The sequence below is a fragment of the Antechinus flavipes genome, chromosome 2 (assembly GCF_016432865.1).
Source record: "Antechinus flavipes isolate AdamAnt ecotype Samford, QLD, Australia chromosome 2, AdamAnt_v2, whole genome shotgun sequence".
In the NCBI taxonomy this organism is placed as follows: Eukaryota; Metazoa; Chordata; class Mammalia; order Dasyuromorphia; family Dasyuridae; genus Antechinus; species Antechinus flavipes.
This window is the reverse complement of record NC_067399.1, coordinates 497,029,159-497,053,782: the sequence shown is the minus strand read 5'-3', so window position 1 is coordinate 497,053,782 and position 24,624 is coordinate 497,029,159. Positions and strand designations below refer to the sequence as shown.

Genomic DNA, 24,624 nt, shown 5'->3' with positions numbered 1-24,624 from the left:
TGAATGACGAAGAAGAGTTGAAGATGATACTGAAGTTGTGCCCGTGGCTGACTGATAGGACGATAGTACCCCCTAATTCAGAATGGGGAGGAATTGGAGGGGAAAGATAAAAGTTCTGTCTTAGACTTGTTAAGTTTGAGATATTACCTAGTTTCAGATGTCCAAAAAGAAGTTGGGAATATGAGATGGGATTTTAGATCAGAATAAATAGATCTAGGAATCATCTAGACATCTAGGACATGATAAACTTTTATTGAAATTAAGAAATTATCTTGATGATACATATTTAGGATAATCAAATCTATGGGAGCTGATGAGATCACTAAGCCAGACTACAGAAAGAGAAGAAGTTCTAGGAGAGAGCCTTAGAGAACAACCATGGTGAGTGTGCATTATTACCTGAAGGAAGATCCGGTGAAGAAGTGATCACACAGGTCACACAGGGCAGAACACTGTTAAGAAAACCTAGAGGAAAGAATATTCAGAAGAATAGTGGCAAAAGCTACAGAGTTCAAGTGCAAGGTCAGAAAAAACAACTACAACATTAGATTTGGCTATTAAGACATGATTGTTAACTTTGGAGAGAGCCATTCAGTTGAACAATGAGATCAGAAGTGGGACCTCAGGGAATTTAGTCAAACTTCAGAGGAAAGACAATGTTCCTAAGGAGTTTAACCAATAGATAGATATGGACAGCTAACTATGGTATCTGTTAGTGAACAGTGAGAGCCATCTCTGAATCCCTTGTGGGAAACTACTGTCCAGTCTTTATTGCCATATCTCCCTGAGGTCAGAGTCTCACTTGCAGACTGGGGAGGATGGGGATCATTTATCCTTCATTGCCTTGAGAACTCTGGGAATGTTGAGGGCAGGGCACTTGTGTTATTAAGGGTAAAAAAAGATGGAGATGGTGGAGGGCTCTTTCCTTTGCACAGGGGAAAATGGAGATGCATAGGCCAAGGTGGGCTATGGAGAGGGCAGGCAAGAAGTCAGAGAAGGGACAAGTTCTAGGATTAGGGTCAAGATCTTAGGGATGAGACAGGGAAGGGGGCTGACCACGTCTTACTGATCCAGGTGAGTCCAGGGCAGGACCTAAGGGTAGTACTTGGGCCAGAGAACAGGTTCCTGCCCCCATGATCATGGCTCTTGTCTGTCTCTTGCACAATACAACTTTTATTTCTTCATCCCTAGGATGTGGAGCTAGAAAACCTTATTTCCCAAATTCATGTGGGTTGAATCTGTTTAAAGAGAAGTATATCTCCTGGCATTTTGACCTGGTACAAACCAAGAGCCAGGGCCTGTGTGGTCATTTCTGCTCTTGTCATTACCTGGCAGTTGAGATGCCTTCATCTACAGGTGAATTGAGATAGCAACCAATAGGGGAGGCTACAGTACTATCTGTGGCCCCAGGAAGGTAGCACGTCTTTTCATAATTCTCTCTGTGACTCTGTCACAATGACTCTGTGACTCTGTGACAAAATATGACTCTGTAATAGTAAAATAATAGAGTTATCTCTATTTTATAGATCAGGAAATGAGACCCAGAGAGGATAATTTGCTCAGGGCTACCCAGATAGTAAATGTCTAAGGCAAGATATGAATTCAGATTTTCCTGACTCTAGTCTGGCAGGAAGAATACCTAGTTCCATCTAGTATTTACTGAGCCCTTGGTTGAGATAAGAAAGCACAGTTTTGGCAGTGTCAATGAGATAGAAGTATCTCTTAGAGAATTGGCAATATGGGCCTTTTGAAGAGGAAAGACAAGAAAATGAGGAAGGAAAAATGTTTCTCCTGGAAGAGTTGGGATGAGTATATGGGACTGGGGGAAGGGAAAGAAGGGAGGAAGGAAGAAGGAGGAAGATAATGAAAAATGAATAAACAGAAGGGCTTTTCAAAAAAATAGAATAAACTTGATTGAGAGGTAATGAGTTCCCTCTCACTATAGATCTTCAAAAAAAAGCTGGATGACCATATAACAGGGTTCAAGCTAGATTCAGGTAAGAGAAAAACTGAGGCCCCTCCCCTTTCTGCAGCCTCTTAGCAACTCCTTTTCCTTCTCCAAGGCCAGCATCTTTGGAAAGATCCCATGTCAAAAGGATACATTGGCTGCCTCTAACACCTTTATGAATGTACCTCACTTGCACTTCTTTTTTTGTAGGCAATCAAGGAGAAGCCATGTCATCATGTGCCTGGTAGATCAGAACTAGTTACAGAATGTCTATGTAGGCTCCATACTTCTACAAGGCACTCTCCAAGGTACCATCATGCCTTTTTGGAGGCTGCCCAGCCTCTTCCATGTCCAGTCCAGCATAACTGCTCCCTAACCTCTAGCTGCAAGGTGTGGGAGATGGCCAAGGCAAAGGTAAAGAGATGGGAAATTGTAGTGTTTTGTGTGAGAAACAGAGAGGAAGTCAGATTAGCTGAATCCCAGGCTGCAAAAAGAGAAATCATTTACAATGAGACTAGAAAAGTTGGTTGGGACCAGATTGTGAAAGTCTTTAAAAGCTAAACAGATGAATTTATATGTGATTATACTGACAAGAGGAATTCACTAAAAGTTTAATGACTAGGAAAATGACATGGTCAGATCTAAGCTTAAGGAAAATCACTTGGCAGCAATGTGGAAAATGCAAAAGGATAGGGAGATGCTTGAACTGGGCTAGTTAGAAAACCACCACAATAATCTAGACTAGTACTAATGAGTTCTGAACTAATGTAGAGGCTATGAGAGACAAGAGGGTTAATGACAGAGATCTATATTATGAAGGTAGAAATGACAAGATTTATTTAGCTACCGATTCAATATATAGTGGGAGGTAATGAGAAGTTGAGGATATTGCAGAGGTTATAAATTTAGGAAGTTAGGAAAAAATGTGGTACCTTTTACAGAAATAGGAAAGTTTAGAAAGAAGGTAAATTGCGAGGGGAGGAGGAGGTTAAAGTAATGAGTTCTGTTTTGAACAAGTTAAGTATGCAATGTCCAGGGGTCCTCAAACTTTTTAAATAGGGGGCCAGTTCACTGTCCCTCAGACTGTTGGAGGGCTGGACTATAGTAAAAACAAAAACTTTGTTTTGTGGGCCTTTAAATAAGAAACTTCAGAGCCCTGGGTGAGGGGAATAATTGTCCTCAGCTGCTGCATCTGGCCCGCGGGCGCAGTTTGAAGACCCCTGGTAGGACATACATCTGAAATACTCAATAGACAATTTGGTGATGTGAGATAGAAGCTAAGTACATACCGATTATTTTGATTTGATTGATATTTAGATTTATAAGTCATCAATATAGTAAAGATCACTGAAACCATGAGAGTTTTTGAGGTTATCCAGAAAGAGACTGTATAGAAAGAAAAGAAGGCACAAGATAGAATCTAGGAGGATACCCACAGTTAGAGGGCATGACATGGATGATGAGGCAACAAAGGAAGTGAAGAAAAGGTAATCTAATTAGCTCTGACAAGGAATTTGAAATTATCAAATTAGCTTGAGATATAGATTTTTATCAATATAATTAGTGATGGACCTCTCCCTAAGTATATATTATATCTGGAGATATTATCTAATTAAAGTATGAAACCATTACAATTAGTTAGACATTTGGCTTTTACTGTCAAAAATAATACTGTGTGTCACCTTTAAATACTCTTGTACCTGTATTCTTAAAGAAACAACTTGAAATCAGGATTTTCTAAATTTTTTAACAATCTTCTAAAGAGTTTCATTGAATTTTTGTATCCCTTTGTTAAGAATATGGAGGGCTATGAGGATACAGTATTTGTCATGTCTTCAAGTTGCTCCTTCTTCTTGGGAGATGAATATATATTTAATATAACATTAAAGAGGTAGCTTCATTCTGATTCTCCTCTCCCCACAGTTATTAGGGCCATCCAATCTTGATGTCTGGTTTGTATGTCTTATATATTCATTTATAAAGCTGCTGTAACATCAATAAGTGAACATTCTGTGTCCTCTCCCCCATCCCGTCAGAAGGATAGTTCCTAAAAGGACAAGAACTATGTCTTTCTTGTTTCTCTGTAACCTCAACAACCAACATGGTGCTCAGAACATAGCTTAATAAACATGTGGTTTCTTGCTTTTATTTTTTTTGTCTCCAACAACTAATATGGTTCTTGAAACATAGTGCTTGCTTAATCAATATTTGATGATTGATTAAACATCTAGACTTGGGAAGATCTAGGTATAAATCCAGCTTCTGACACTTGGTAAAGCTATGGCACTGACCAGTGGCAAGTCATTTAACCTCTCTAAGATAGCTTCCTCTATTGTGAGACTCACTTTTCATTAGGTAAAGCATTTTAGCAGCTTAATGACATTATGCAATTGTACACGTATCACTTATTATTCATTCAACAACTTTCTGAACATTTGATCTGTTCAACAAAGTAGAGTGGGGGATCATAGAGAAGATGGGATTTGTGCTGGGTCTTTTAAGGATAGGTAGAGTATAAAGGAAAGGGCATTCCTCAGAGAGGGCATTCCTCACAGAGGGAATGGTGTACAAAAGGTGGTGGAAAGCTCAAGGCATTCTCAGAACACTTTGGTTTGACTGGAATGCAAGGCACCCTTTGGGAAACAAAGGGAATTCAGCCAGATGTTCTAACCCTAGGATCTTGCTGCTTTTCCAATTGGATCAACATTACCCACTCTGGGAAGGACAGGAAGCAAAGATATAGAATTGGCCTTTTGCTGCCATCCTGTGTCCATAACTGGTATTATACCCGCTCAGAAGACATCCAGAAAAATGTTACTGCCTCCCACCCTGTCTGATCCTTTCTGGATTTTCCTCAGCCCTAGTGTGCAAGTGGTTCCTAGAAATGATCAAAGAATCATAGCATCCTAGTTTAAGAACTGTATATTAGACCATCTAATCCAATTCCCTCACTTTTCAGAAAAAGAATCAAGCTGGGTAAACAAATTCTCTGAGCTCACACAGCTAGCAATTTTAACAGAGATGGGATTTGGACCTCGGGCCATTGTTCTATCTCATTGCACCACAAAGCTTCTTAATGCCTTTTCCTTCCCTGGCCAGTGACACTTCCTTCTTCCAAGCCCTACCATACTTGAAGCTCTGTTGATGTCCAGACCAATATTTTGCCCTCTGGCTTACCCATCTAGTTTGGTACTCCAAGCCTTCACTGGGCACTCCCAAACACTGGACAGGAAAGACCAACCCTTCTGTAGCTATCATCTCCCAATCAGGTGCTGCTGAAATAAAGCTGTTGTCCTTTGGTTTGGCTATTATTAAATATTCTCCAAAAGAAAGATTTCCAGTTGACAGCTGTCCAGGTTTTTCAACTTCTTCCATGTGGCCTTGGTGACCAGTGGCCTTGGTGACTAGTTGATCAAGGCATGATATCTTCCTTCTTCTTCCAGGGGACCAACACTGGACAGCAAACTACTTTTCCCCTGTCCCATACTGTTCTTTGTCCAGAAGGAGTTATTTTAATCTAAGTATTTCTAATCCATTTTATGGCTTAGCTGTAGCCTCTCTTAATTCACTTGCCTCCCTTGAAATCCATGAGTACCTGGAACATGTTGCCTAATGCCCAACCACTCAGTCATTTCTTGATTTAAGGATCTGACAGAGTGCTTCTGGGAGATTCCCAGCTGTCAGCACCCACTTTGTGTCTTTACCATATATACACATGTATCCTGTGGTAGGGAATCCCGCAGAGGAAAAAAATGGCTAAAAAGATTGCCTATGGAATATACACTTCTCACCTCACCCCACCTCTCCCCCCCGCCAAGAAATCACATTTTGAATTGAAGTCAACAAAAGTGAGAAGAATCCTAGGAATTTGTCCTCACTTCTAGAAGACAGCAGAAACGAAGTCAATATCTAGGTTGTGGGAGGTGGTATGGGGTACAGGTGGCAGGGAATGGTTCTGGGACCTTTCCCATTTCCAGCCCTCACCAACATTGAGTCTGTCTTGGTGGAGATCCAGGTATAAGGGATAATGGAGATGGCCTGCCAGAGGGAGTTTTATGTGGTAGTGTCTTCCATTCCAATGGAAAGTCACTCGTCACTTTCTTCCTCAGCCAGTAGAGCTAGAGCCCATGACATCCCTGTGCAAACACTACATCTCTTTCCCTAGTTCCTTCCCCAGGCAGACCCTGAGGTGTTGGTTACCTTACACAGGTGAAAGGGAAAATTCATAGATGTTGGACTTCTTTAAAATCTCCTTTCCAGGAAGAACTAGTCTCTTAGGGTTATAGTTGTCAGATGTTTTAAGATGATGGATCTTTTCACCACTGGAAGCCTCTTTTGCCAGCAGTGGGTTTGGGGAGGCCAAGGTCCTTGGTGCAGATGAAGAAACTGAGACACAAAGTGGCAAAGTGACCTCAAAATGACACAAATCGCAACTGAGGCAGGATTTGAACCTAGGTCTTCTATTCTCCACATCCAGGACATTCTGTACTGCCTAAGAGGAGGTCTTTAGCCCAATAGAACACATTCTAACCCTCAGGAACTGAGGAAAAGAAAGAAGAAGGTAAGATTTGCAAGACTCAAAGCAGAGGACCCACAAGTCATGACACTCTGAGATTCTTAGTCAGAGAAGACTTCTGAAATCATTCCTTCTGGAGCAGGAGTTCTCTAGGTAGAGTTCTGTGTTGGGGGAGGGGAGAGCAGGCAGATAGACCTCAGACTTTATAAATGAATCCTAGTAGTTTTGTGCCTGTTCCCTGCTCGCTTTCCCCATATCCCAAAGCTACTAGTCAGGGACCTCTGTGCAATAAGGCAACAGTGTAACAGGACAGCCAAGAAAACCTACTCTGTTTTAGTGGGACTCAGAGAGGATGAGTCTCCAGAACGTGGTATACAATACTCTTACCACAATGTTGTCCTGGTCAGACCCTAACCAGGATATGTTAAAGTCTCAAATTCTTCATCTGTGAAATGGTTGTCATTTCACCTTCTTCACAGGGTTGTCATGAGCATCAAATGGGATAATATTCATAAAAACCTTTACAGCATTAGATAAATGTCAGTAATGTCCAGCACATGGTGAAAGAGAAAGAGCTCCTGAGTTTAGAATAAGGAGATTTCCAATTCTGGTTCTGTCACTGTGACCTTGGGACCATCATTTATATAGGCTTCTTCATGATGTAAAAACAAGGGGATTGGATTACTTGACCTTGAAGTAAGTCCCCTTCCAATCCTCTCTGATCCTGTTGTTATTATATTTGGATTTGGCTTCCACATTATAGGAAGGACACTGATAAATGGGAGCCTGTCCAGAATAAGGTGACCAGAGTTATGAGTAATGCTGAAGGCTCACCTCTGACACAAGCACCCTCCTTTGTCCAAGTTTGATTTGGGGGAAGAAAGTCACTGAAAACTTAACAAAGGAGTTGTATGAGGTTTACTTCGCTAGAACACAGCAAGAATATATAATAATAATATTAGCTTGGTGACTTGGTGGCAGATTTCTTACAGAAGATGACTTTTGAGCTGAGAATTTATTATTTTTATTAACAGCTAATAATTATCTAAATGCTTTAAGATTTTCAAAGTGCTTTATACTTCTTATCTTATTTGGTCCTTCCATTAACCTTGGGAAGTAGGACACTATTCTTTCTGAATGTTATTTTCCCCATTTTCCAGATAAAGGTGAAGATAGACTTTTCAGATTTAGAAGAATGAGAAGCAATGGGTACAAATTTCAGAGGCAAATTTGATGTGAGGAAATTTTTCTTCACAATAAGTTTGTGAAACATTTTGTCTATATTGAAACAGTTTGTCTATAGACTAATATCTCTTCTTTTTGTCATTTTTCAGTTGATTTTAGTCATATCCTACTCTTCATGATTCCATTTAGGATTTTCTTGGCAAAGATACTGGAGTGATTTGCCTTTTCTGGTTCGTTTTACAGATGAAGAAACTGAGGCAGACAATGGTAAGTTACTTGACCAGGGCCATAAAACTAGTAAGTATCTGAGGCCAGATTTGAATTCAGGAAGATGAGTCTTCTTGACTCCTGGCTCTGTATTCCATCCATCCTATCCCAAAACATTTCTTCCACTTATCTTCATATAACATGGAATTGAGATCCTTCATCAATTTTGGTAGCTCTCTTCTGGATCTTTCTCCAGAAGAAAGTGTTCTTTTGAAACTGTGCCTAGAGCTAAATATAAGATTCTGGGTATAGTGTGACCAGGTCAAAGGACAGTAGTGCTATCATCCCCAACCCTCTCCTGAGTACTATGCTTCTTTTAATCCTATCTGAGAATGTAAGTTTTCTTAGCAACTGTATCATGGTGATTTAAATTGATTTTGCAACTCTTGCTCCTTGTAGTTGTCACAAAGTATTTAGGAGGCTACATCCATACTGATCCCTAATGCCGAACTAAGAAAATGCAACTATGGCTTAGCAGGGCTTACTAGTTGTGTTGTTTGATTAAAACAAGGAAATCCAACCTATATCTTTGTTCTACATTTCCTCAGAATTAAGGGCTGGGAAATTTCCTGTCCAGATTTTCAATCTCAAACCCTTTCCCTTCAGTTTTCCTTAGACTGACAGAAGGGAAAGATGGCAAAGAAAAAGAAAATTTAACCTAGACTGGAAGCAGAAGTGCGTTGGAGTCAATCTAATTGGCTCTTGAAGGCCAGTTGTGAATTGTTCCTCTCCATGACAGTCTTTTGGGTACCCGAAGATAGCTATCATGTCTTGGGTGGGCACTAATGCTACAGATCAGGGTTTGATTTATTGATTGTCTAGCCTTCATAGTGATGGATAAAATATTAATAATGCAGATTAAGCATAAATATGTGTCCTTTGAATAGCCTCCTTATTAAATATTTGACAAAATATCACTTCCAGGAAGTATTGCTGTTTTTTAAGAGCAGCAGGTTTTGTTTATTTGTTTTGTTTTCTGTGTCATCTGATTACATGGAATCATAACATGGCCATCAACAGTGACTTGTTGCTCCACCCAATCACTTGAATTTACGTGTGTGTGTGTATGTGTGTGTATTAGAGATGGAGGAAGGACTTACCCAGTATCATACAGCTAGTAAGCATCCAAGATTGGATTTGAACTCAGGTTCTCCTGACTCGAGAATCAGTGCTTTATTCATAGTACCACCTAGCTGCCCTATTTTGTATGTACCTTGAATTTGCTTATCTGTGAATATGTTATATTCCTTCCAGTACAATAGAAACTCTTTAAAGTCAGGGATTGTTGATCTTTCATTCTCACATCCCAAATACCTAGCACAGAACCTTACTATAGTAAGGTTAATAGATACACCCTTCTCAATTGAATAGCGTATTGTGAAGAATTATTAGTTAATATCTTAAAGAGTAATGTCTATATATACACATATATATTTCAGAAACATTTCTTCCTCTTACGGGTAATACATGAGGGAGGAGTTTTGTTCATTTTAAAGGGATTTTGACATTCAGAGGGAACACAGAGAAAGAAGGAGAGACAGAAAGAGACAGAAGGACACAGGCTTAGTAGGATTGTATGATTGTGCTGAAGTGGAACATTTGAGTTCTACATTAACTTAGCACCAAGTACCACATAACACATTCCCCATTCCTTAATAAAAGTTTATTGAATTGAAGGAGCCAGAACACAAAACCATTAGAGATACTGAGTCATAGTGGTCATAGTGGTCATAGTGCCCACAGGAAAGGAGTCTATCTGGTAACCTTAAAAAAAAAAAGTCTAAAGGTCAGAACAAGTGAATCAAATGTAACGTGCAATTCCAACACGGGAGGCTGGATTTGTCTTTAAAAAAAAAGATGTATCCTTAATTCCGAGTGACCGAGGCTCGAATTTCTGAGATTTCCCTCTCCATAGACCTCTGTATCATGTTCTTTCCCAAGGACACGTAGCCGACTTCCTTCTGCTCAGGTACACAGAGGAGGATCTGATTTCAGTTGTTGAGTCGCAGGAGCTCATCAGCCCCTAAAGACAAGAGAGAACACACACACACACACACACACACAAAGTCAGTCATGACTGGGTATGGTGTCAGGTCAAAGGTCAAAGAACAGTATCATCCCCAGCTCTGTTCTGGGTACTATGCTTCTCTTAATCCTACCTGAGATTGCGAAGATTTCTCAGCAACTGTATCATGATCACCCAGTTACAAAAATAACTTTGAGGTAGAAGGAGAGTAGTGCTTATAACATTAGGACTTTATTTTTCCCATAAGCCATTGAGATAAAATGAAGCAAATGACTAGCTGATTGATCTCCAACAGAATGGCTTTTTCTGCCTAAGAGTCAGAGGGCCCAGGTTCAGATCCTACCTCTGATAGCTTTTATATTATAACCTGGGAGGATTCACAATCTTGTTGGGCCTCAAAGATGGGACATTTGGACTAGATGACCTTTAAATTGCTTTCTAATAGCCTTAGAGTATGGTCATTTTTCTGTGATTTTAGGATCTCCTGTGTCTTTTTCTAACTGCAACCTGGTTCCTAGATCCTAAGGGTAACAAATGTACTCAGCTAGGCGCTTCTTACCGTCACCAGGAACACCACAGTACTCCTTGCATTCCTTTTCTGTGTAGAATTTGTTTCCATTGCCCTGGCAGCCACCATAGTGAAAGGAAACGCACTTCCCTTGGGTAGCATCAAAAGCCCAAAGCTCTACGTTGGCAACACAGGGACCAGGCACAATGGGCAGTCTGCAGGCAGCTGGAGAGAGATAGTGAGCAGAAGGTTAGCAGGGCAAAACCCAGGTCTAAACCTTCTGATTGTCCTATGGTGGGGGTTCTTGACCTAGAGCTTGTAGCTTTAAAAATTATAACTGTATTTCAATATAATTAGTTTTCTTTGTAATCCTTTGTATTTTATTTTATTCATTTAAAATATTATTCTAAGAAGGGATCTGGAAGTTTCATCACAAACTGCTAGATCAGACATAACCATTTACCATGACACTCACAAAAAAAGTTAAGAATTGCTGTTGAGGTAATAAGACTTGATAGAGAGAATCTTGATGTGTAAAGAATAGCTTTGAGTCAGACCAGAAAGCTCCCAGTGCCCCACAAATACTTCCCCTTACCCCTTCCTGAAATTTTACTATCAAAGCTTTGTCCCCTATAGAATTGTTAATTGCTTCTGATAGGGAAGACACTTAAGGTGGACTCATTTGTCAATGACACTTCAGTGTGAATGGAGGTTGGCAAGACAATTTTTGAAGGAAAAATTAATGGGCAATGTTGCTTCATCTAACAGCCTCCATAACAACTGAGGAGAAAGGAATATAGTGGATGAATTTCCAGGCTTCGGCACAGTTCCGTTTGGCCCATGAGAGGTAGGAAAAAGGGAGGGAAGGTTAACAGTCAATTTATCCACTTATCTAACCCTGAGTTTTGTACTGAGAGTGATTCAGACAACAGATGCCCCTATGTGATACTTAGGCAGCTTGATAGATATTAATACCTCTGTATTCTCAGGAGTAGAGCTGAGGATGGGGAAAGACTTATTGTCCCAAGGAGACTAGATCCATCAAATGATTCCAGGAACTCCCAGAGTTAGAGAACTTTCACTGAGACACAGTAGTTGCAAATTATCCATAGTAGATGATCTGAAATCCTACCAACAGATCAGGACTTTGGTGGGAGTCTTTATGGTCCAGAGAAAAAAGGAATGATCTTAGATCACAGAACATGTGTTCAAACCCAGCTCGTGTGTGACCCTGGACAAACCTAATTGAATCTCAACTTCCTTTTCTGATGACCTCTAAAATCTCTTCCATTTCTAAATCTTTGATCTTTTGACCTGTTGGGGTTGAGAAAGACAGGTAAGATATGGAGATGATCTCTCAGGATAGAGACTCACCAACGTTTGCTTCAGCCAAATTGAATCTGCCCAAAAGATGCCAAAATGCATTCCAGAACCAAATAGAAAACTGTAATTATCTCTCTAGTGCTTCCTTTCTTTCATATAGATAATTGATAATTGATCCATGGCTTTGACCTTACCCTCTGTCCTGCAGGTCTGAAGACACTCCTTCTCAGATTTAAAGTTGTTACCATTGCCCAAGCAGCCCCCATAGAAGAAAGTCTCACAGGTCATGGAAGAGACGTTATAGAAGTATCTCTTGGTCATTCCTCGGCAAGGCCCTATGTCTTTCTCGAGGTGGCAGGAATCTGAGGAGTTGAAGAGAGGTGAACACACGCTGAGCAAGTATTAGGCACAAAGCCCTCGCTCTTCATTGAGGGACAACTCAGAGAAGCCCACAATCCAGGAGGGATGGAATACTAAACAATTACAACAGAATCCAACAAAGGGCTACTGTCACCTACAAGAGGAGAGGGGGAAAGATAAAAGAGGAGGTAGAACTAGAGCTAGGCCTTGAAGGACAAGTATGACTGTATCATACTTAAATATTAAGAGCTTCTGTGTCCTACTATCTCCCCAATTAAATTATAAATTCCCCGAAGGCAGGAATCCTGTTTCCTTTTATACTTTCTGCTTTATAGCCTTGTTCAGGGCCTGGCAGTTAAGTATATAATCAGCTAATCAATCCAGAGCATTTATTAATCATCTACAATTTAACAAGCACTAAACTAGGTGTTGAGGTGACAGACAAAATAGTCCCTGCCCTCAAAGAGCTTATAGTCAATCAGGGAAGAAGCCACATTCTGATATAAATAAATACAAAATATAAAAAATATAATAAAGTTTTGGTGGAAAGGGCTCTAGTAGTGGTAGCAGGATCAGGGAAGGCTTCATGGAGAAGGCAGCATGAGCTGAGTTTTGAAAGAATCATGGGATTCTTATCAATTAACAAGCATTTCTTAAGTGCTTACAAAGTGCCAGGCCATTTGCTAATCACTAATGAAATAAAGAAAAAGGAAGTTTTTTTCTTCAATTCCTGTCCTCAAGAAGTTTACCTTCTAATGGGAGTGACAGCATGGACATAATAGGAAGTACAAAATACATACAGAGAAGATAGAAAATGGAAGCAAGTGCATTCTAGAGATGGGGAACTAGCCAAAGCAAAATATGGAGACTAGAGATGAATTGTCATTGAGGAACAGCAAATAGGATGATTTGGCTGGATCACTGTGTGTTGGAAGAGAAGTAATATATTATTAGGCTGAAAAGGTAAATTGAGACTAGGTTGTAAAGGGCTTTGAAAGCCAGGTAAAGTTTTGTTTAATCCTAGGTGCACAAGGAAGCACAAGGACCTTTGCTTTAGGAAATGTATTCATTAAAGGTACTCAATAAGCTTTCCTGAGTTGAGTTTATTTTCCCTAGTGTAGTTTTGGTTACACAGAAATGCTGGTAGAATTTTTCCATCTCTGGTCTATGCCAGCACATCCATGTCAAGAAGTGGCTTATTTCAGCAATCCAGAGAATACATATATATGGATAATCTTCCAACAGGTTAATGATAGTGCTCTCCTCTCTGGTATAGAATGGAAGTGGGCAATCTTGTGATTATTACCTTCTTTTCTGACAAACCCAGTGGGTAACGGTCCACCTCCAGATGCCTCAGTTTCCAGAGGTAACACAGCCCGCCGGCTTCTCTGGGGAAGGAAAAATAGAACTTGGTACAAAAAATAAGCTTCTTTACCTAAGAAATGCTTCTATTATTGCCAACTCTAACCCATATGGTCACTTAGCTGATTAGCTTTGAGAATAGGTGTATAAACAGAATCATAGTTAATGATTTTATGTAGTGTTCTTTCCTATTAAGCGAAACCTGTGTTTCCATGATTTAAACTGTAATTGGAGGAAGGGAAAAGGAGGATAAGATGTCTAAGGAATGCTTGATGATGATGAATTTCTTGACCCCAGCTTGACATTTTCATTAGAAACATAATTAGAGGAAGTATAGCCCTGAACTTCAGCCCTGTGGACTTCACTTCAAAGGCATGTAGCAGAGGTAGGGAGAGTACCGAGACTGAGAGACTCACTTGGCGCTCGGGTGTAGGTGGAATTGTAGGTTCTGTCTCCCCAGGAACACATTCACCTATTCCCGGGGGAAGAAAGAGAAAATGGTGAGACCCCAAGGTCGTGCTAGTAAATGTTTTAACAACCAATTTTCCAGGGGAAGAAAGATACAGGAAACACTAAGTTTTATCTACATTATTAACATTTTCATATCATTTTTGGGGAGACAATAATAAAGTCCTAATTTATAATATAAAATATTTACAGTAAAAATTTAACAACCAGCTTTGATAAGTGGGTTTGAGCATCACCAGGTTCAGGGAGGAAATATAGATAGTTCAATTTATGGAGGCCTGACTTATCTGCCCATATAACAGAACACTCCAAAAAAAAGATTCAGCAAAGAGAAATGCTCTTGTACAACTTCACTGGGAAACCCAGCAGGGTCAAGTGAATGGCAAGGCATTGAATATATCTGCTGAGAGAGAGAGAGAGAGAGAGAGAGAGAGAGAGAGAGAGAGAGAGAGAGAGAGAGAGAGAGAGAGAGAGAAATCTCCTTTGCAGAGAAAAAAAAAGTTTCTAATTGAGGAATCTTCTATTCCAAATACCAAATATTTGATTATACTTATGGCTGTCCAAATTAGTAGAGCACTTGAGCAGAAATGAGAAAATGGACCCTACATTCCCTTAATAGAAATCATAAAATGAAGGTCTCATGGGATAGAGATCAGCATGACCACTGACTAGTCAGTCAGTTACTCAGTTTCCTGTAGAATTTCTATCCTTTACTCTCATAGACTAATTGTATCTGAGAAAGGACTTAGGGAAATTCAGAAAGTGAAAGAGAGCTGATGTGATGGTGACCCAGTAGAAAATTCATTTACCTTTGTCTAACTTGAAAAAGATAGAGTTTCTAGGGATGTCCAAACCCAGGGCAAAGTCCCTGAATTCTTCCAGGAGGCTTTCCCGAAGCTGTGGTCTCCTACCTGAGAGGGAAAGGAAAGTAAGACAGTAATATACCCTCTCCCTTCAAGCCCAGAGTTCTCATATTACTTCCTCTCCCATCAACATCCCTGACTGCTCATTTTCTTTTACATCCACTGATGCAGAACTTTAAACTCCTGTAAATCTTACCCTTCTGGTGGTCCCCTTCCTCAATACCCTACCTTTTGCTTGAGGAAAGTGCGTAATTGTCAAGGACTTATTAAGGATATCCTGTGAGCCAGGCACAGTGCTAAATGTTGGGAATACAACTAATAAAAGCAAGACTGTGCCTGCAATCAAGGAGTTTATATTCTAACAGGGGACAAAAACATCTATAGGGAATGGTGACCAGAGAAGAATGTTTTGGTCCCAGAAGTTACAAGGATTCCATTTTATGATGCCAAATTATGCCATTCCTGAGTAGTGATCATTTAGCCCTAGCTTGAAGATTCCCAAAGTTGAGAATCTTGACATCTTCTGAACCTAAGTGCTCTACTGAGGTATAGCTCTAATTATCTTAAAGAATATAGGTGTTCTCCTGGGTCCCTTTCCTCTCATGGCTATCTTGAAAAAAGGCAATCAAGGTTTCTGCTTGCTTTACCTTCCCATCCTCCCACCTTGGGTTGATAGGTCTTTACCATAGAGTTTTACAGTAATGCTGGATCCAAAGCGGCTGGATTTCTGCATCAGAATTATGGCATACTCATCATAGTTGGTATGGACCACATAGTAAACCATAGTTGCATTCCACTCTGCAGAGGACAAGCAGGCACAATTATCAGGATTCTTACATGACTGGCCAGGGACCGCAACAAATGGTCTCCTAATGCTAAGTATATTCTCTACTTCCCTCACTTCTTCCCTCCCTCCCTTCTTTCTTTCCATAAGTCATTCCTTCATTCTATCCTTCCTTCTTTTCCCCCTTCCTTCCTCCTTCCCTCTCTCCTTCCTTTCCTTCTTCCCTTCTCTCTTCATTCCTTTCCTCTAAACAATTATTTGTCTTCTAAGCAACCTATTACTTCCTTCCATTTTTCCATCCCCCTGGAGAGTCATCATTTTATATTTCCTTCCAAACATTCATCCAGATTTTATTTTTTATCCTTTGATCTATTTTTTCATTCTTCAAAATATCCATCTCTCAGTATTCCTATCCATCTTTTTATTTCTTCAAGGAGTCATCCTTCCACATATTTTATTTTTACATAATTTTACTTTTGTATTAGCAAAAATTTATTTTTCTCTCCTCAATTTAAAAGAAAAAGAAACCCTTGTAACAAATATGCATAATCAAGCAAAACACATTACTACATTCTTTTGACTCCCTTAAAATCTCACTTTCTTTTTGCAAAAAGTAATTCTCAATACTACTGTTTTCTCTCTGTTGTTTTTCTCCAATTGATTTTGTTTGCATATATTTAAATCTTACTTCCCCCATTAGATCCCTGAGAAAAGGGGACTGGCCCATGGTAAGCCTTACTGAATACTTGTTGACTAATTGACTGACTGACTACGTTAGTTATCCATTTCAAAAAAAATGTGTCCCTCCTTCTCCATCTTGAATCAATCAATCCCTCTCTGACAGGAGGTAGATAACATTATTCATCAATGCTTTCCTTCCATATATCTTTCCAAATATTCATCCATCCTTCTATTGTTCCGCCTATCCTATCATCTCATCTCCAGACATCCATCTGTTTTCTTTACATTCATCTTTCCATTCTTTTATCTTCCTATCCTTGGTTGAAGAGTTATTGTTGTCATGTAAACATTCATCATTTCCATCTATCCCTCCAAATACCCATCATCCTATGGGATTATTGGTCCATTTTGGACTTCCTCATGAAAAAGACATGAAGAACTTAGAGAGGATGGTCCCAGAATTAGGGGAGAAAGGCCAGAGGCAAAAAGATGAATGAATGAATCAGGAGTAGAGGAGGCTAACGCTGTCTGAGTCACAGAGTTTTGAAATCAGCACAACAGGACCTAATACATTGCCTCTCCCCTCCCACCCTCTACCACTATCATACATACTTACTGGAGTTATGGTAGAAAAATTTCCCTTCAGTGTCCATTTTCTCAAGAATTACAGAATTTTGTTCACAGACACCTTTCCTAGAAAGGAGAAAAACCCACACCCAAAGGTAGGTAAATCCTGGAAGAGCAGCAAAAATACAAATCTTTCACATTTATATCAGTCTTTTAACTTTTCAAAATGCCCTTGAATCTACAATCTCAAATGACCACGATAATCTTATCAGGCAGGTAGAATAAGGAATTATGTCTCAATTTTGCCTATGTTGAAACTGAGAGAAAAAGAGGTGAAATCACTTTTAAGCATTTGGTCCAGATTTTCTCCTCTCTGGAACTCAGAGGAAGGCAGTGTGGGATTGACTCCAGGGTAAATGCTAATTGACCATTATGCACCAGACACTGTATTAGGCACCAAGAATGCAAAGACTAAAATGCAATTGTTTCTGCCACCCTGGCCCGGATCATCAAAGATGAAAGACACCTATTTCATGGTGTTATTATAAGCTGATCTTTATCCATGCAATCCTACCTTGATTTCAAGCAAGCAAGCAGCATTTATTAAGCATTTTCAGTACTAAAGACATTGTGCAACATACTTGACCCAAAGTGGTTGAAGAATGAGATTACTACATACATGAGACCGTGGGCCTGTAAAAGGGAGGAGGAGGTTGAATGAAATTATCTCTCAGGTTCTTTCTAGCTCTGAGTTCTACAATCCTATGGAATGTGGCTCAGTGGAATAAAGTAAGGAGGGAGGTGGGAAAAGAATGAGCATAGTGGATAGATGCTATTGGTCTCTTTTGCCTTCCTGCTCCCAAACTCACTTGAATCTGGTGTTGATGCTGCTGATCTCCTGGTCACTCTGCCCCTGGGCCAGGACCACAGTTCCTGTGGAAAATCGGCCCTGGAACCGTTTCAGCCACTGGCAGTTGGAAGCAATAGCCACATCATACCATTTGCCAAACATCTGTGAAGCAAAAAGAAGTAATGGTTATACACATGCCATGTTCTCTCCTGAGAGGATCTACTGCCCCACCCCACTGCTGGTTTGCAGACCAGCCCTCTACAGGTACAGTCTGCCTCTTGGAGGTGGTAGAGGGGAAACTGTGGCTTAGTGAAATCTATCTTTTGTGTCCTTCCACTTTCCTCTCTCATGAATTGTCCTTCTCTCCTAGGCCCTGGGGTCTATTTCCTATGGGTCTTGCTCTCACCTGGCTGCCAAGAAATCCTTCCTCAGATTTTAGGGGACAATAATTTTAGATATTTCTACTTCAAAGACTATTTGGTCTTTAATAATAGGATTCTTGGAGCCCAGAAAGTCACAAAAAAGACTTGGTAGAATATACGTTACTCTAAAAAGTATAGTTTTTATAAGGAGTAGATCAAATAGACAAAAGAGTCAATGGAATAGCTCCCAACAAGTCATTCACAACTCCCTGATTTCTCTATTTTTCATGTATTTAGAATAATAACATGTTAATAATAATAACAGACTCATATCTTTATACCCCTCCAATGCCACAAACCTTCAGTTAAGGATGATTAGGAAAGCCTCCTTCCTTGTCATAACCAGGATATGGTTACAGCCAGGAGACATCAAAGTCTCACCCTAGAGAAACCAAAACGCTTACCCTAGAGAGATTAAAATTCTCCTGCACTTGGATGTCATCCTGACTGGGGACAGGAATTCCCTGGGCCAAGGTGACCAAGAGAAGGACAAGCAGCTTGGGACCCAACATGGCTTCTAGGGTCAGAAGGAAGGTGGCAGTCCCAGCAGCTGGATCTGGACAGACAGAGCCTCTCCTGTCCTCTGGAACATAAATGGTAGGTGTGCCAGAGATGAGGCCACGGCTGCCCAGTCACTGACCCTTGGTCAGGGTGGGGGTTGTTTGCCTTAGGCAGCTAGAGTCAATCAAACCCAGGTTTGACAATGATTGATCCTATCAAAGTGAGAGGATTGTAATCCAGCACTTTGTCAATAGGGGTTTCCATTATCCAATTGGGACACAGAACTCTTCTGTGAAGGAAACTTTCCACAGTGTTCTTTGCAAGGGTCCTAAGACCATAGCTTTCAAATTAAAAGGGACCTTATACTAAAAATGAGATGATTTAGTTCATCTGGGCCCCTTTGATATATAACTTATCCAAGGTCTCTCAGGTAGTAAGTAGCAGAGCTGAGATGTGAATCTGGGTCCTGACTAAATCCAGTACAAATGGAATCCCAGGAGCAGCTAAGGGCCAATATCCTGGTAAACTGAGGCAATGAACTCAGTGAATTCCAGAGTCTCTTCTAGCCCTGTGCCTATGATTCTTTGGAGATCCATTTTAAGGATCTTGCTTTTTAAATTTTTTTCCCATCCATGAGTTCACTGAATCCTTGGAATAACCTTGTATAGGACAAGATTCCTTTCTTGTGCTGAGCTGGCAAGCATTCAGACTTGATGCAGAGAGCACAACTCCAATGGGCTTGGTTACATTGTTCGAACACCAAATGTATGTTTGCCTAAAAGACTATTTTATGGAAAACTCACACAAGGTGAGTGCTTACATGGAGTTCAGAAGAAGCAATACAAAGACACTCTCAAGGTCTCTCTGAAGAATTCTGAAATCGATTGTGAGACATGGGAGTCACTGGCACAGGATCTTCCAGTGTGGGGCACCTGTACAAAGATTATGCTCTACAACCAAAGCAGAATTGCGATACCTCAAAGGAAATGTGAGAGGGCGAATTTAGAAACATCTCCATTTCAAATGTTCAAATAGACTATTTGTACCCAACCTTTGGTAGAGCCTGCCAAGCTGGTATTGATCTGATTGGACAGTCTGACACACAGTCGATCCCAACATGGTGATGCCATTTCAGTCCTATTTGAGAACAAAAGATAACAACTAATTTTTTTATTTTTATTTTTAGGACAACTATTAACCCCAGTTTACCATTAGAACTATTGAGGGTCAGAAAGGGGAAATAACTTAGTAGGTAATGGCACTGTAAGTACCACTTAGGCTCCTTTCTGCTGACAGTCAGTACTTCTGGAGAAGCACAGTGAAACTAGCTACCAATAAACAGTTAAACTGAAATCAGTTAATCGTCACCACCTTATTCCACTCACCCTACAAACTAAGCTAAATCACCCAAGAAGCAAAGTCTTATACATTGTGATTCATCATCTAGTCTGTGCCAAGAAACTCAATCCTGGTCCCTAGCAGGGGCCTGAGTCCTCCAGGGTTACTTTGCTGTGGTGTTCTTGTCAAGGCCCAAGTTCCAGTCCACTCTTATGTTTTGCCCAATCCCCAACCCCATTTTTCCTCCCTAAAAGAACCTCGTTTAGGGGTTAGGAGACCCCTTCCACTGGCATTTTTTTACCTGTGGTCTGACTATCCCATTCCTCTGTAATTTCTTTTGCTTGAAGTGAACACTTTTTTACTTAAGATTTTACCCCAAAACATAAGGCAGGACTGAGTCTGGCACCTGAGGAACCAGTGAAGGTCAACTACCCGCCCATCCCCCAGACATTTTCATGCTCTTTGTGCTCCTGGGATGATTAACTAAAGCAAACAGGGAAAAGTAAACTTGGAGGGGCCCCTGAACCCTCGCTGTCTGCCTTTGAACCTGTTTTTAAAAATTAATCTCCAGGTATCTAAGATTACAAGAGATACCTGACAAAGATAGCTGCTGTCTTTTTGTTCCTGACCTTTCCATGTAGTGACATGGCACAGGGCCAGTACTTTCTCTTAACCCCCTTCCCTTTAAGTCAAGCCAGGGAATGAGCCCCCTGTGTGAGCCTTCCCTCCTCTTCACTCATTCTACCCCAATTCTCCCATTCTTGGTCCCATGCTGTGTAAAAATCCCAGAGCACTGGGTCCTAAAATGCCCTCTTGATTATTCATGGAAGGTCTGTTGGTTTGGGCCTCCATGCTGTGGCCAGGTGACTCCATGCCAAGGCATTTGTAGTTAGCTAAAGTGTAAGGGATAACCCCAGTGAGAAGGAAGGAGTATCTGAGACTTTCCCTGGCTCCTTCCTTCTGGGTTTCTAGCTATCTAGCTACCCTGTGACCCATTTCTTCTAGAATTCCTGCATTTCTCCAAGACTGGTTAGGGCTCTCTGATCTGGTCTTTCCCTATGAATCATTGGGATTGAAATCTGGAAAGATCTGCTTTCCTCTTCATTCTTTTGAGACAACACTGGTCTTGTTCAAAAGAGTTTTCTTAGGAAACGAAGGGAATAAACTTTTTCTAAGCTGGGAGGGACTTTAAAAAATAAAATTTTAGAATAGTGAATATTAATTGTTAAAGCTGGAAAGGATATAGAGCTATTCTTTTCTAAGTTGGAAAGCTTAGAAAAATGTTAATAGAGTAGGACAGAACCTTAGAATGTGGGATGTTAGCATAGAACACAGGCTGTTAAGACATAAAAGGGCCTTATTTAGAACATGGAATATGAGGGCATAGAACTCAGTCTTTTATATCTTGAAGAGACCTTAGAACATAGAATATTAGAACTGGAAATGTCCATGGAGATCATCCAGTAGTTAAATTCTCTACCCCATTTCATAGAAGAGGAAACTGGTCAGAGAAAAGACATGAATTTGCCTTCTATAGTCACACACTGAATGAGCAACAGTTCAGGCCCTCAAACACAGATCTTCTGATTCTAATCCCACAACAAATGCCTTCCTACAGTCTGGCTTGGCTGTAGACATCTCCCATATAGACATTTTATAGCTTTGATTCCCTCTGGGTATCGGTCCAATAAACCTCCAGTATAGGATTTTTAAATTCTCTCTTCTGCTTCATTCCGCTCCCTTTTCTTCTTTTAAAAGGAGTTGGCCAGATTTTCATCTTCGGGTGTAGAAAGGCACTAGCTGCCAACAGTTGGCATACAGGTATGTGGCCCAGATGCAGAAATTCAGGGAGGGATTCCTTCTTTACGTGTGAAAGACACACAGTAATCGTAGCCAGAGGCTAGTTATGAGTAACTAACTAATTATAATAATGGCTAACATTGAGATAGCACTGTGTGCCAGACACTATGCTAAATGCTTTATAATTATTATCTCATTGAATCCTCACTATAATCCTGGGAAGTAGATGTGATTATTACCTTTATTTTATAGATGAGGAAACTGAGACATTATACCATTATACCCTTAGCTGAAAGATTATTCCTTCACCCACACAGTACTCATGACCCTTATTGTTCTGGACACAGTAGGAAAGCTCAGAATGTAACAAATGCACATTTTCCCTGTCTATCCATTCAAGGCCAAAAAACAAAAATAAAAAATGACATTGTCCCAATATAACCTAAATGTCCCAGATAATCACTAACTCTCTTCTCTCTCTGGACTTCACAGGGCCCTTCACAATCTGGCTCAAACATACCTTCCTAGCGTTTTTTCACATTTCTCCCTTTCATGCCCTCTAAGTTCCATTCAAATTCCTCAAACTCAATATTCCATTTCTTTTCTAAAATTTATTTTATTTTAGTTTTTAACATTTATTTTTATAAGATTTTGATTCCATTTTTGTCTTCCCCTTTTCCTCTCTCCTCTCTCCCTTGTTCAAGATGGCAAGCAATCTGATATAGGTTATACATATACAATATTTCCACATTAATATTGTTGTAAAAGAAAAATCAGAACAAAAGGACAAAAGGAACCACAAGAAAGAAAAAAACAAAAAAAGTAAAAACAGTATGCTTTAGTTTGTATTCAGACTCCATAATTCTTTCTCTGGATGTAGATAGCATTTTTCATCACAATTTTTTGGAATTGTCTTGGATCATTGTACTGCTGAAAAAAATTATATCTCTTATAGTTGACTATCACACAATATTGCTATTACTATGTATAATGTTTTCCTGGTTCTTCTCACTTCATTCAGCTTCAGTTCATCAACATTCCATTTTCTGCCTCCATGAATTCATACAAGAAATCCTTCTATTTGTGTAATAAGAGAACTTTGGAATTTTAAAAACATCCCAGAGTGATTCCCAAGTGTCCAGAATGGCTCATTAGCAAGGGAGTACATCCTGAAGGAAGTGCTAAGATGTCAATATTTTGAAGCCATGTGTGGGAATTTGGGAATGATATTGGAACCATAAACTTGGAAAAGATAGGAGAAAGGGAGCTTCATGAAAATGGAATCCTATAGCCTTTTTAAGCACCTCTGAGCTGAGAACTAAAAAAGGAACTGACTGATTTTATAGGACATGGCTTACTGAACAAGAGATACTAGTATTCCAAACTATTTATTAGGAAGGTAGAAACCCAAGAAAACAATTTTACTTAGAACTGGAGTTCTTGACATTTTTTGTATCATGGACACCTCTTTGGAAATCTGGTGAAGTTTATAGATCTCTTTTAAGAATAATGATTTTAAGTGCCTAAAATAAACCAATTACATTGAAATACAACTAATTAAGAGGCAATTAGGTGATATAGCAGATAGAATTATAGACCTTGAATTTAATTTAGATTTATCACTTATATAGGCTATGATTTTTCTCAGTAGTTGAGTTATTTTTCTGAGCTTGTTTTACTCCTATGTCTGCATTATCAGCAACTGAGTAGTGTGAACTTTCAAGATTTTTTTAAATCATAATCTCCATGTTAGGAAGTTAGCATCTTTTTAAAAAATGTAACTAGGTGTCATAGTGGATAGAGTACTGGGCCTAAAGTCAGGAAGATCCATCTTCCTGAGTTCAGTCCAACTTCAGACACTTACTAGCTATGTGATTGTGGGCAAGTCACTTTATCCTGTTTGCCTCAGTTTCCTCATCTGTAAATGAGCTGAAAAAGGAAATGGCAAACCACTCCAGTATCTTTGCCAAAAAAATCCCAAATGGATTCACAAAAAGTCAGACGTGACTGAAAATGACTGAACAACAATAACATAACAGTTAATAAAATATACATTATATGTGTATATTTATATATTATATATTTTTAGCAAAATATATATTTCAAATATATTTTTAAGATTCATAGACCCCAGGTTAAAAATGCTTGACTTAAAAGGCAGCTCAGAAGCAGAATCTAAATCTAAGAAATTATAAGACATCTCTAAGCCACTCACTGGGAGCATGTTGAGATTAGATAGGGGAGTAGTTGACAATTTTTTTTCTATCTTTAACTCCCTTATACTTCTCATGAGGATTTTTTCTCATCCATCATTTCTTGAAGTGTAAAACATGTCATTTGCTAGTAAACAGTGTGAAAATAATTTAACTATTTCATTTCCTCTTATTCTTTATGTTGCTTTTGTGTCTTAATTAAATGTTTTTGCTATTGGATTGGTGGCTCTTCATGATCCACAAATGGAGAATATTGAACTAAAAGATTCTTGAGCCATGATTTGCAAAATTATTGTTCAAAATAGTGCAAAGTGAACTATGTGAATGATACATCTAAAGGTTAAATCAGGCTTCAGTAGCTTTAAGATTACTACTATTTGAGGAAATGGGGAGGGGAAGGTGATTGAACACTACATTCCAGGAAATGCTTCAAATAAAAATTTTCAGAATTAACTAAAAACAAGTGAAAACATACAATCAGAAAGAATACATGGGATCTCATCATAGCAAAATTTAAGATTTGATTCTGAAGTAAGTACATCAAGAAAAAGGCACCAGCTACATACCTAGAGACATCAGTTAGGATTGCAAAACAGAAATGTTTAGCAAAAGAAGAAATTCATTAAATGTAGGAAAACTTTC

General features: G+C 39.6%; 1 protein-coding gene across 1 annotated transcript; it reads right to left on the bottom strand.

The window, feature by feature from the left end:
* Positions 1–9,564: 9,564 nt before the first annotated feature.
* AMBP (alpha-1-microglobulin/bikunin precursor) lies at positions 9,565–18,661 on the bottom strand. The gene is made up of 10 exons (XM_051979978.1): positions 18,535–18,661; positions 17,728–17,870; positions 16,908–16,984; positions 15,511–15,624; positions 14,773–14,874; positions 13,912–13,967; positions 13,440–13,521; positions 11,968–12,135; positions 10,502–10,675; positions 9,565–9,939 (listed from the first exon to the last, which is right to left on the bottom strand). The coding sequence occupies exons 1-10, from the start codon at positions 18,640–18,642 to the stop codon at positions 9,908–9,910; spliced, it is 1,056 nt and encodes a 351-aa protein (XP_051835938.1). The 5' UTR covers positions 18,643–18,661; the 3' UTR covers positions 9,565–9,907.
* Between the last annotated feature and the right edge of the window lie 5,963 nt (positions 18,662–24,624).

Bases quoted from the DNA above. Each gene is read 5' to 3' on its own strand.
- AMBP (XM_051979978.1), bottom strand. From the start codon at position 18,642: ATGTTGGGTCCCAAGCTGCTTGTCCTTCTCTTGGTCACCTTGGCCCAG. The intron at 13,522-13,911 runs GTGAGTCTCTCA...TTCCTTCCCCAG, and splicing joins CACCTACACCCGAGCGCCAA to AGAAGCCGGCGGGCTGTGTT. The intron at 9,940-10,501 runs GTAAGAAGCGCC...TCTTGTCTTTAG, and splicing joins CTGTGGTGTTCCTGGTGACG to GGGCTGATGAGCTCCTGCGA.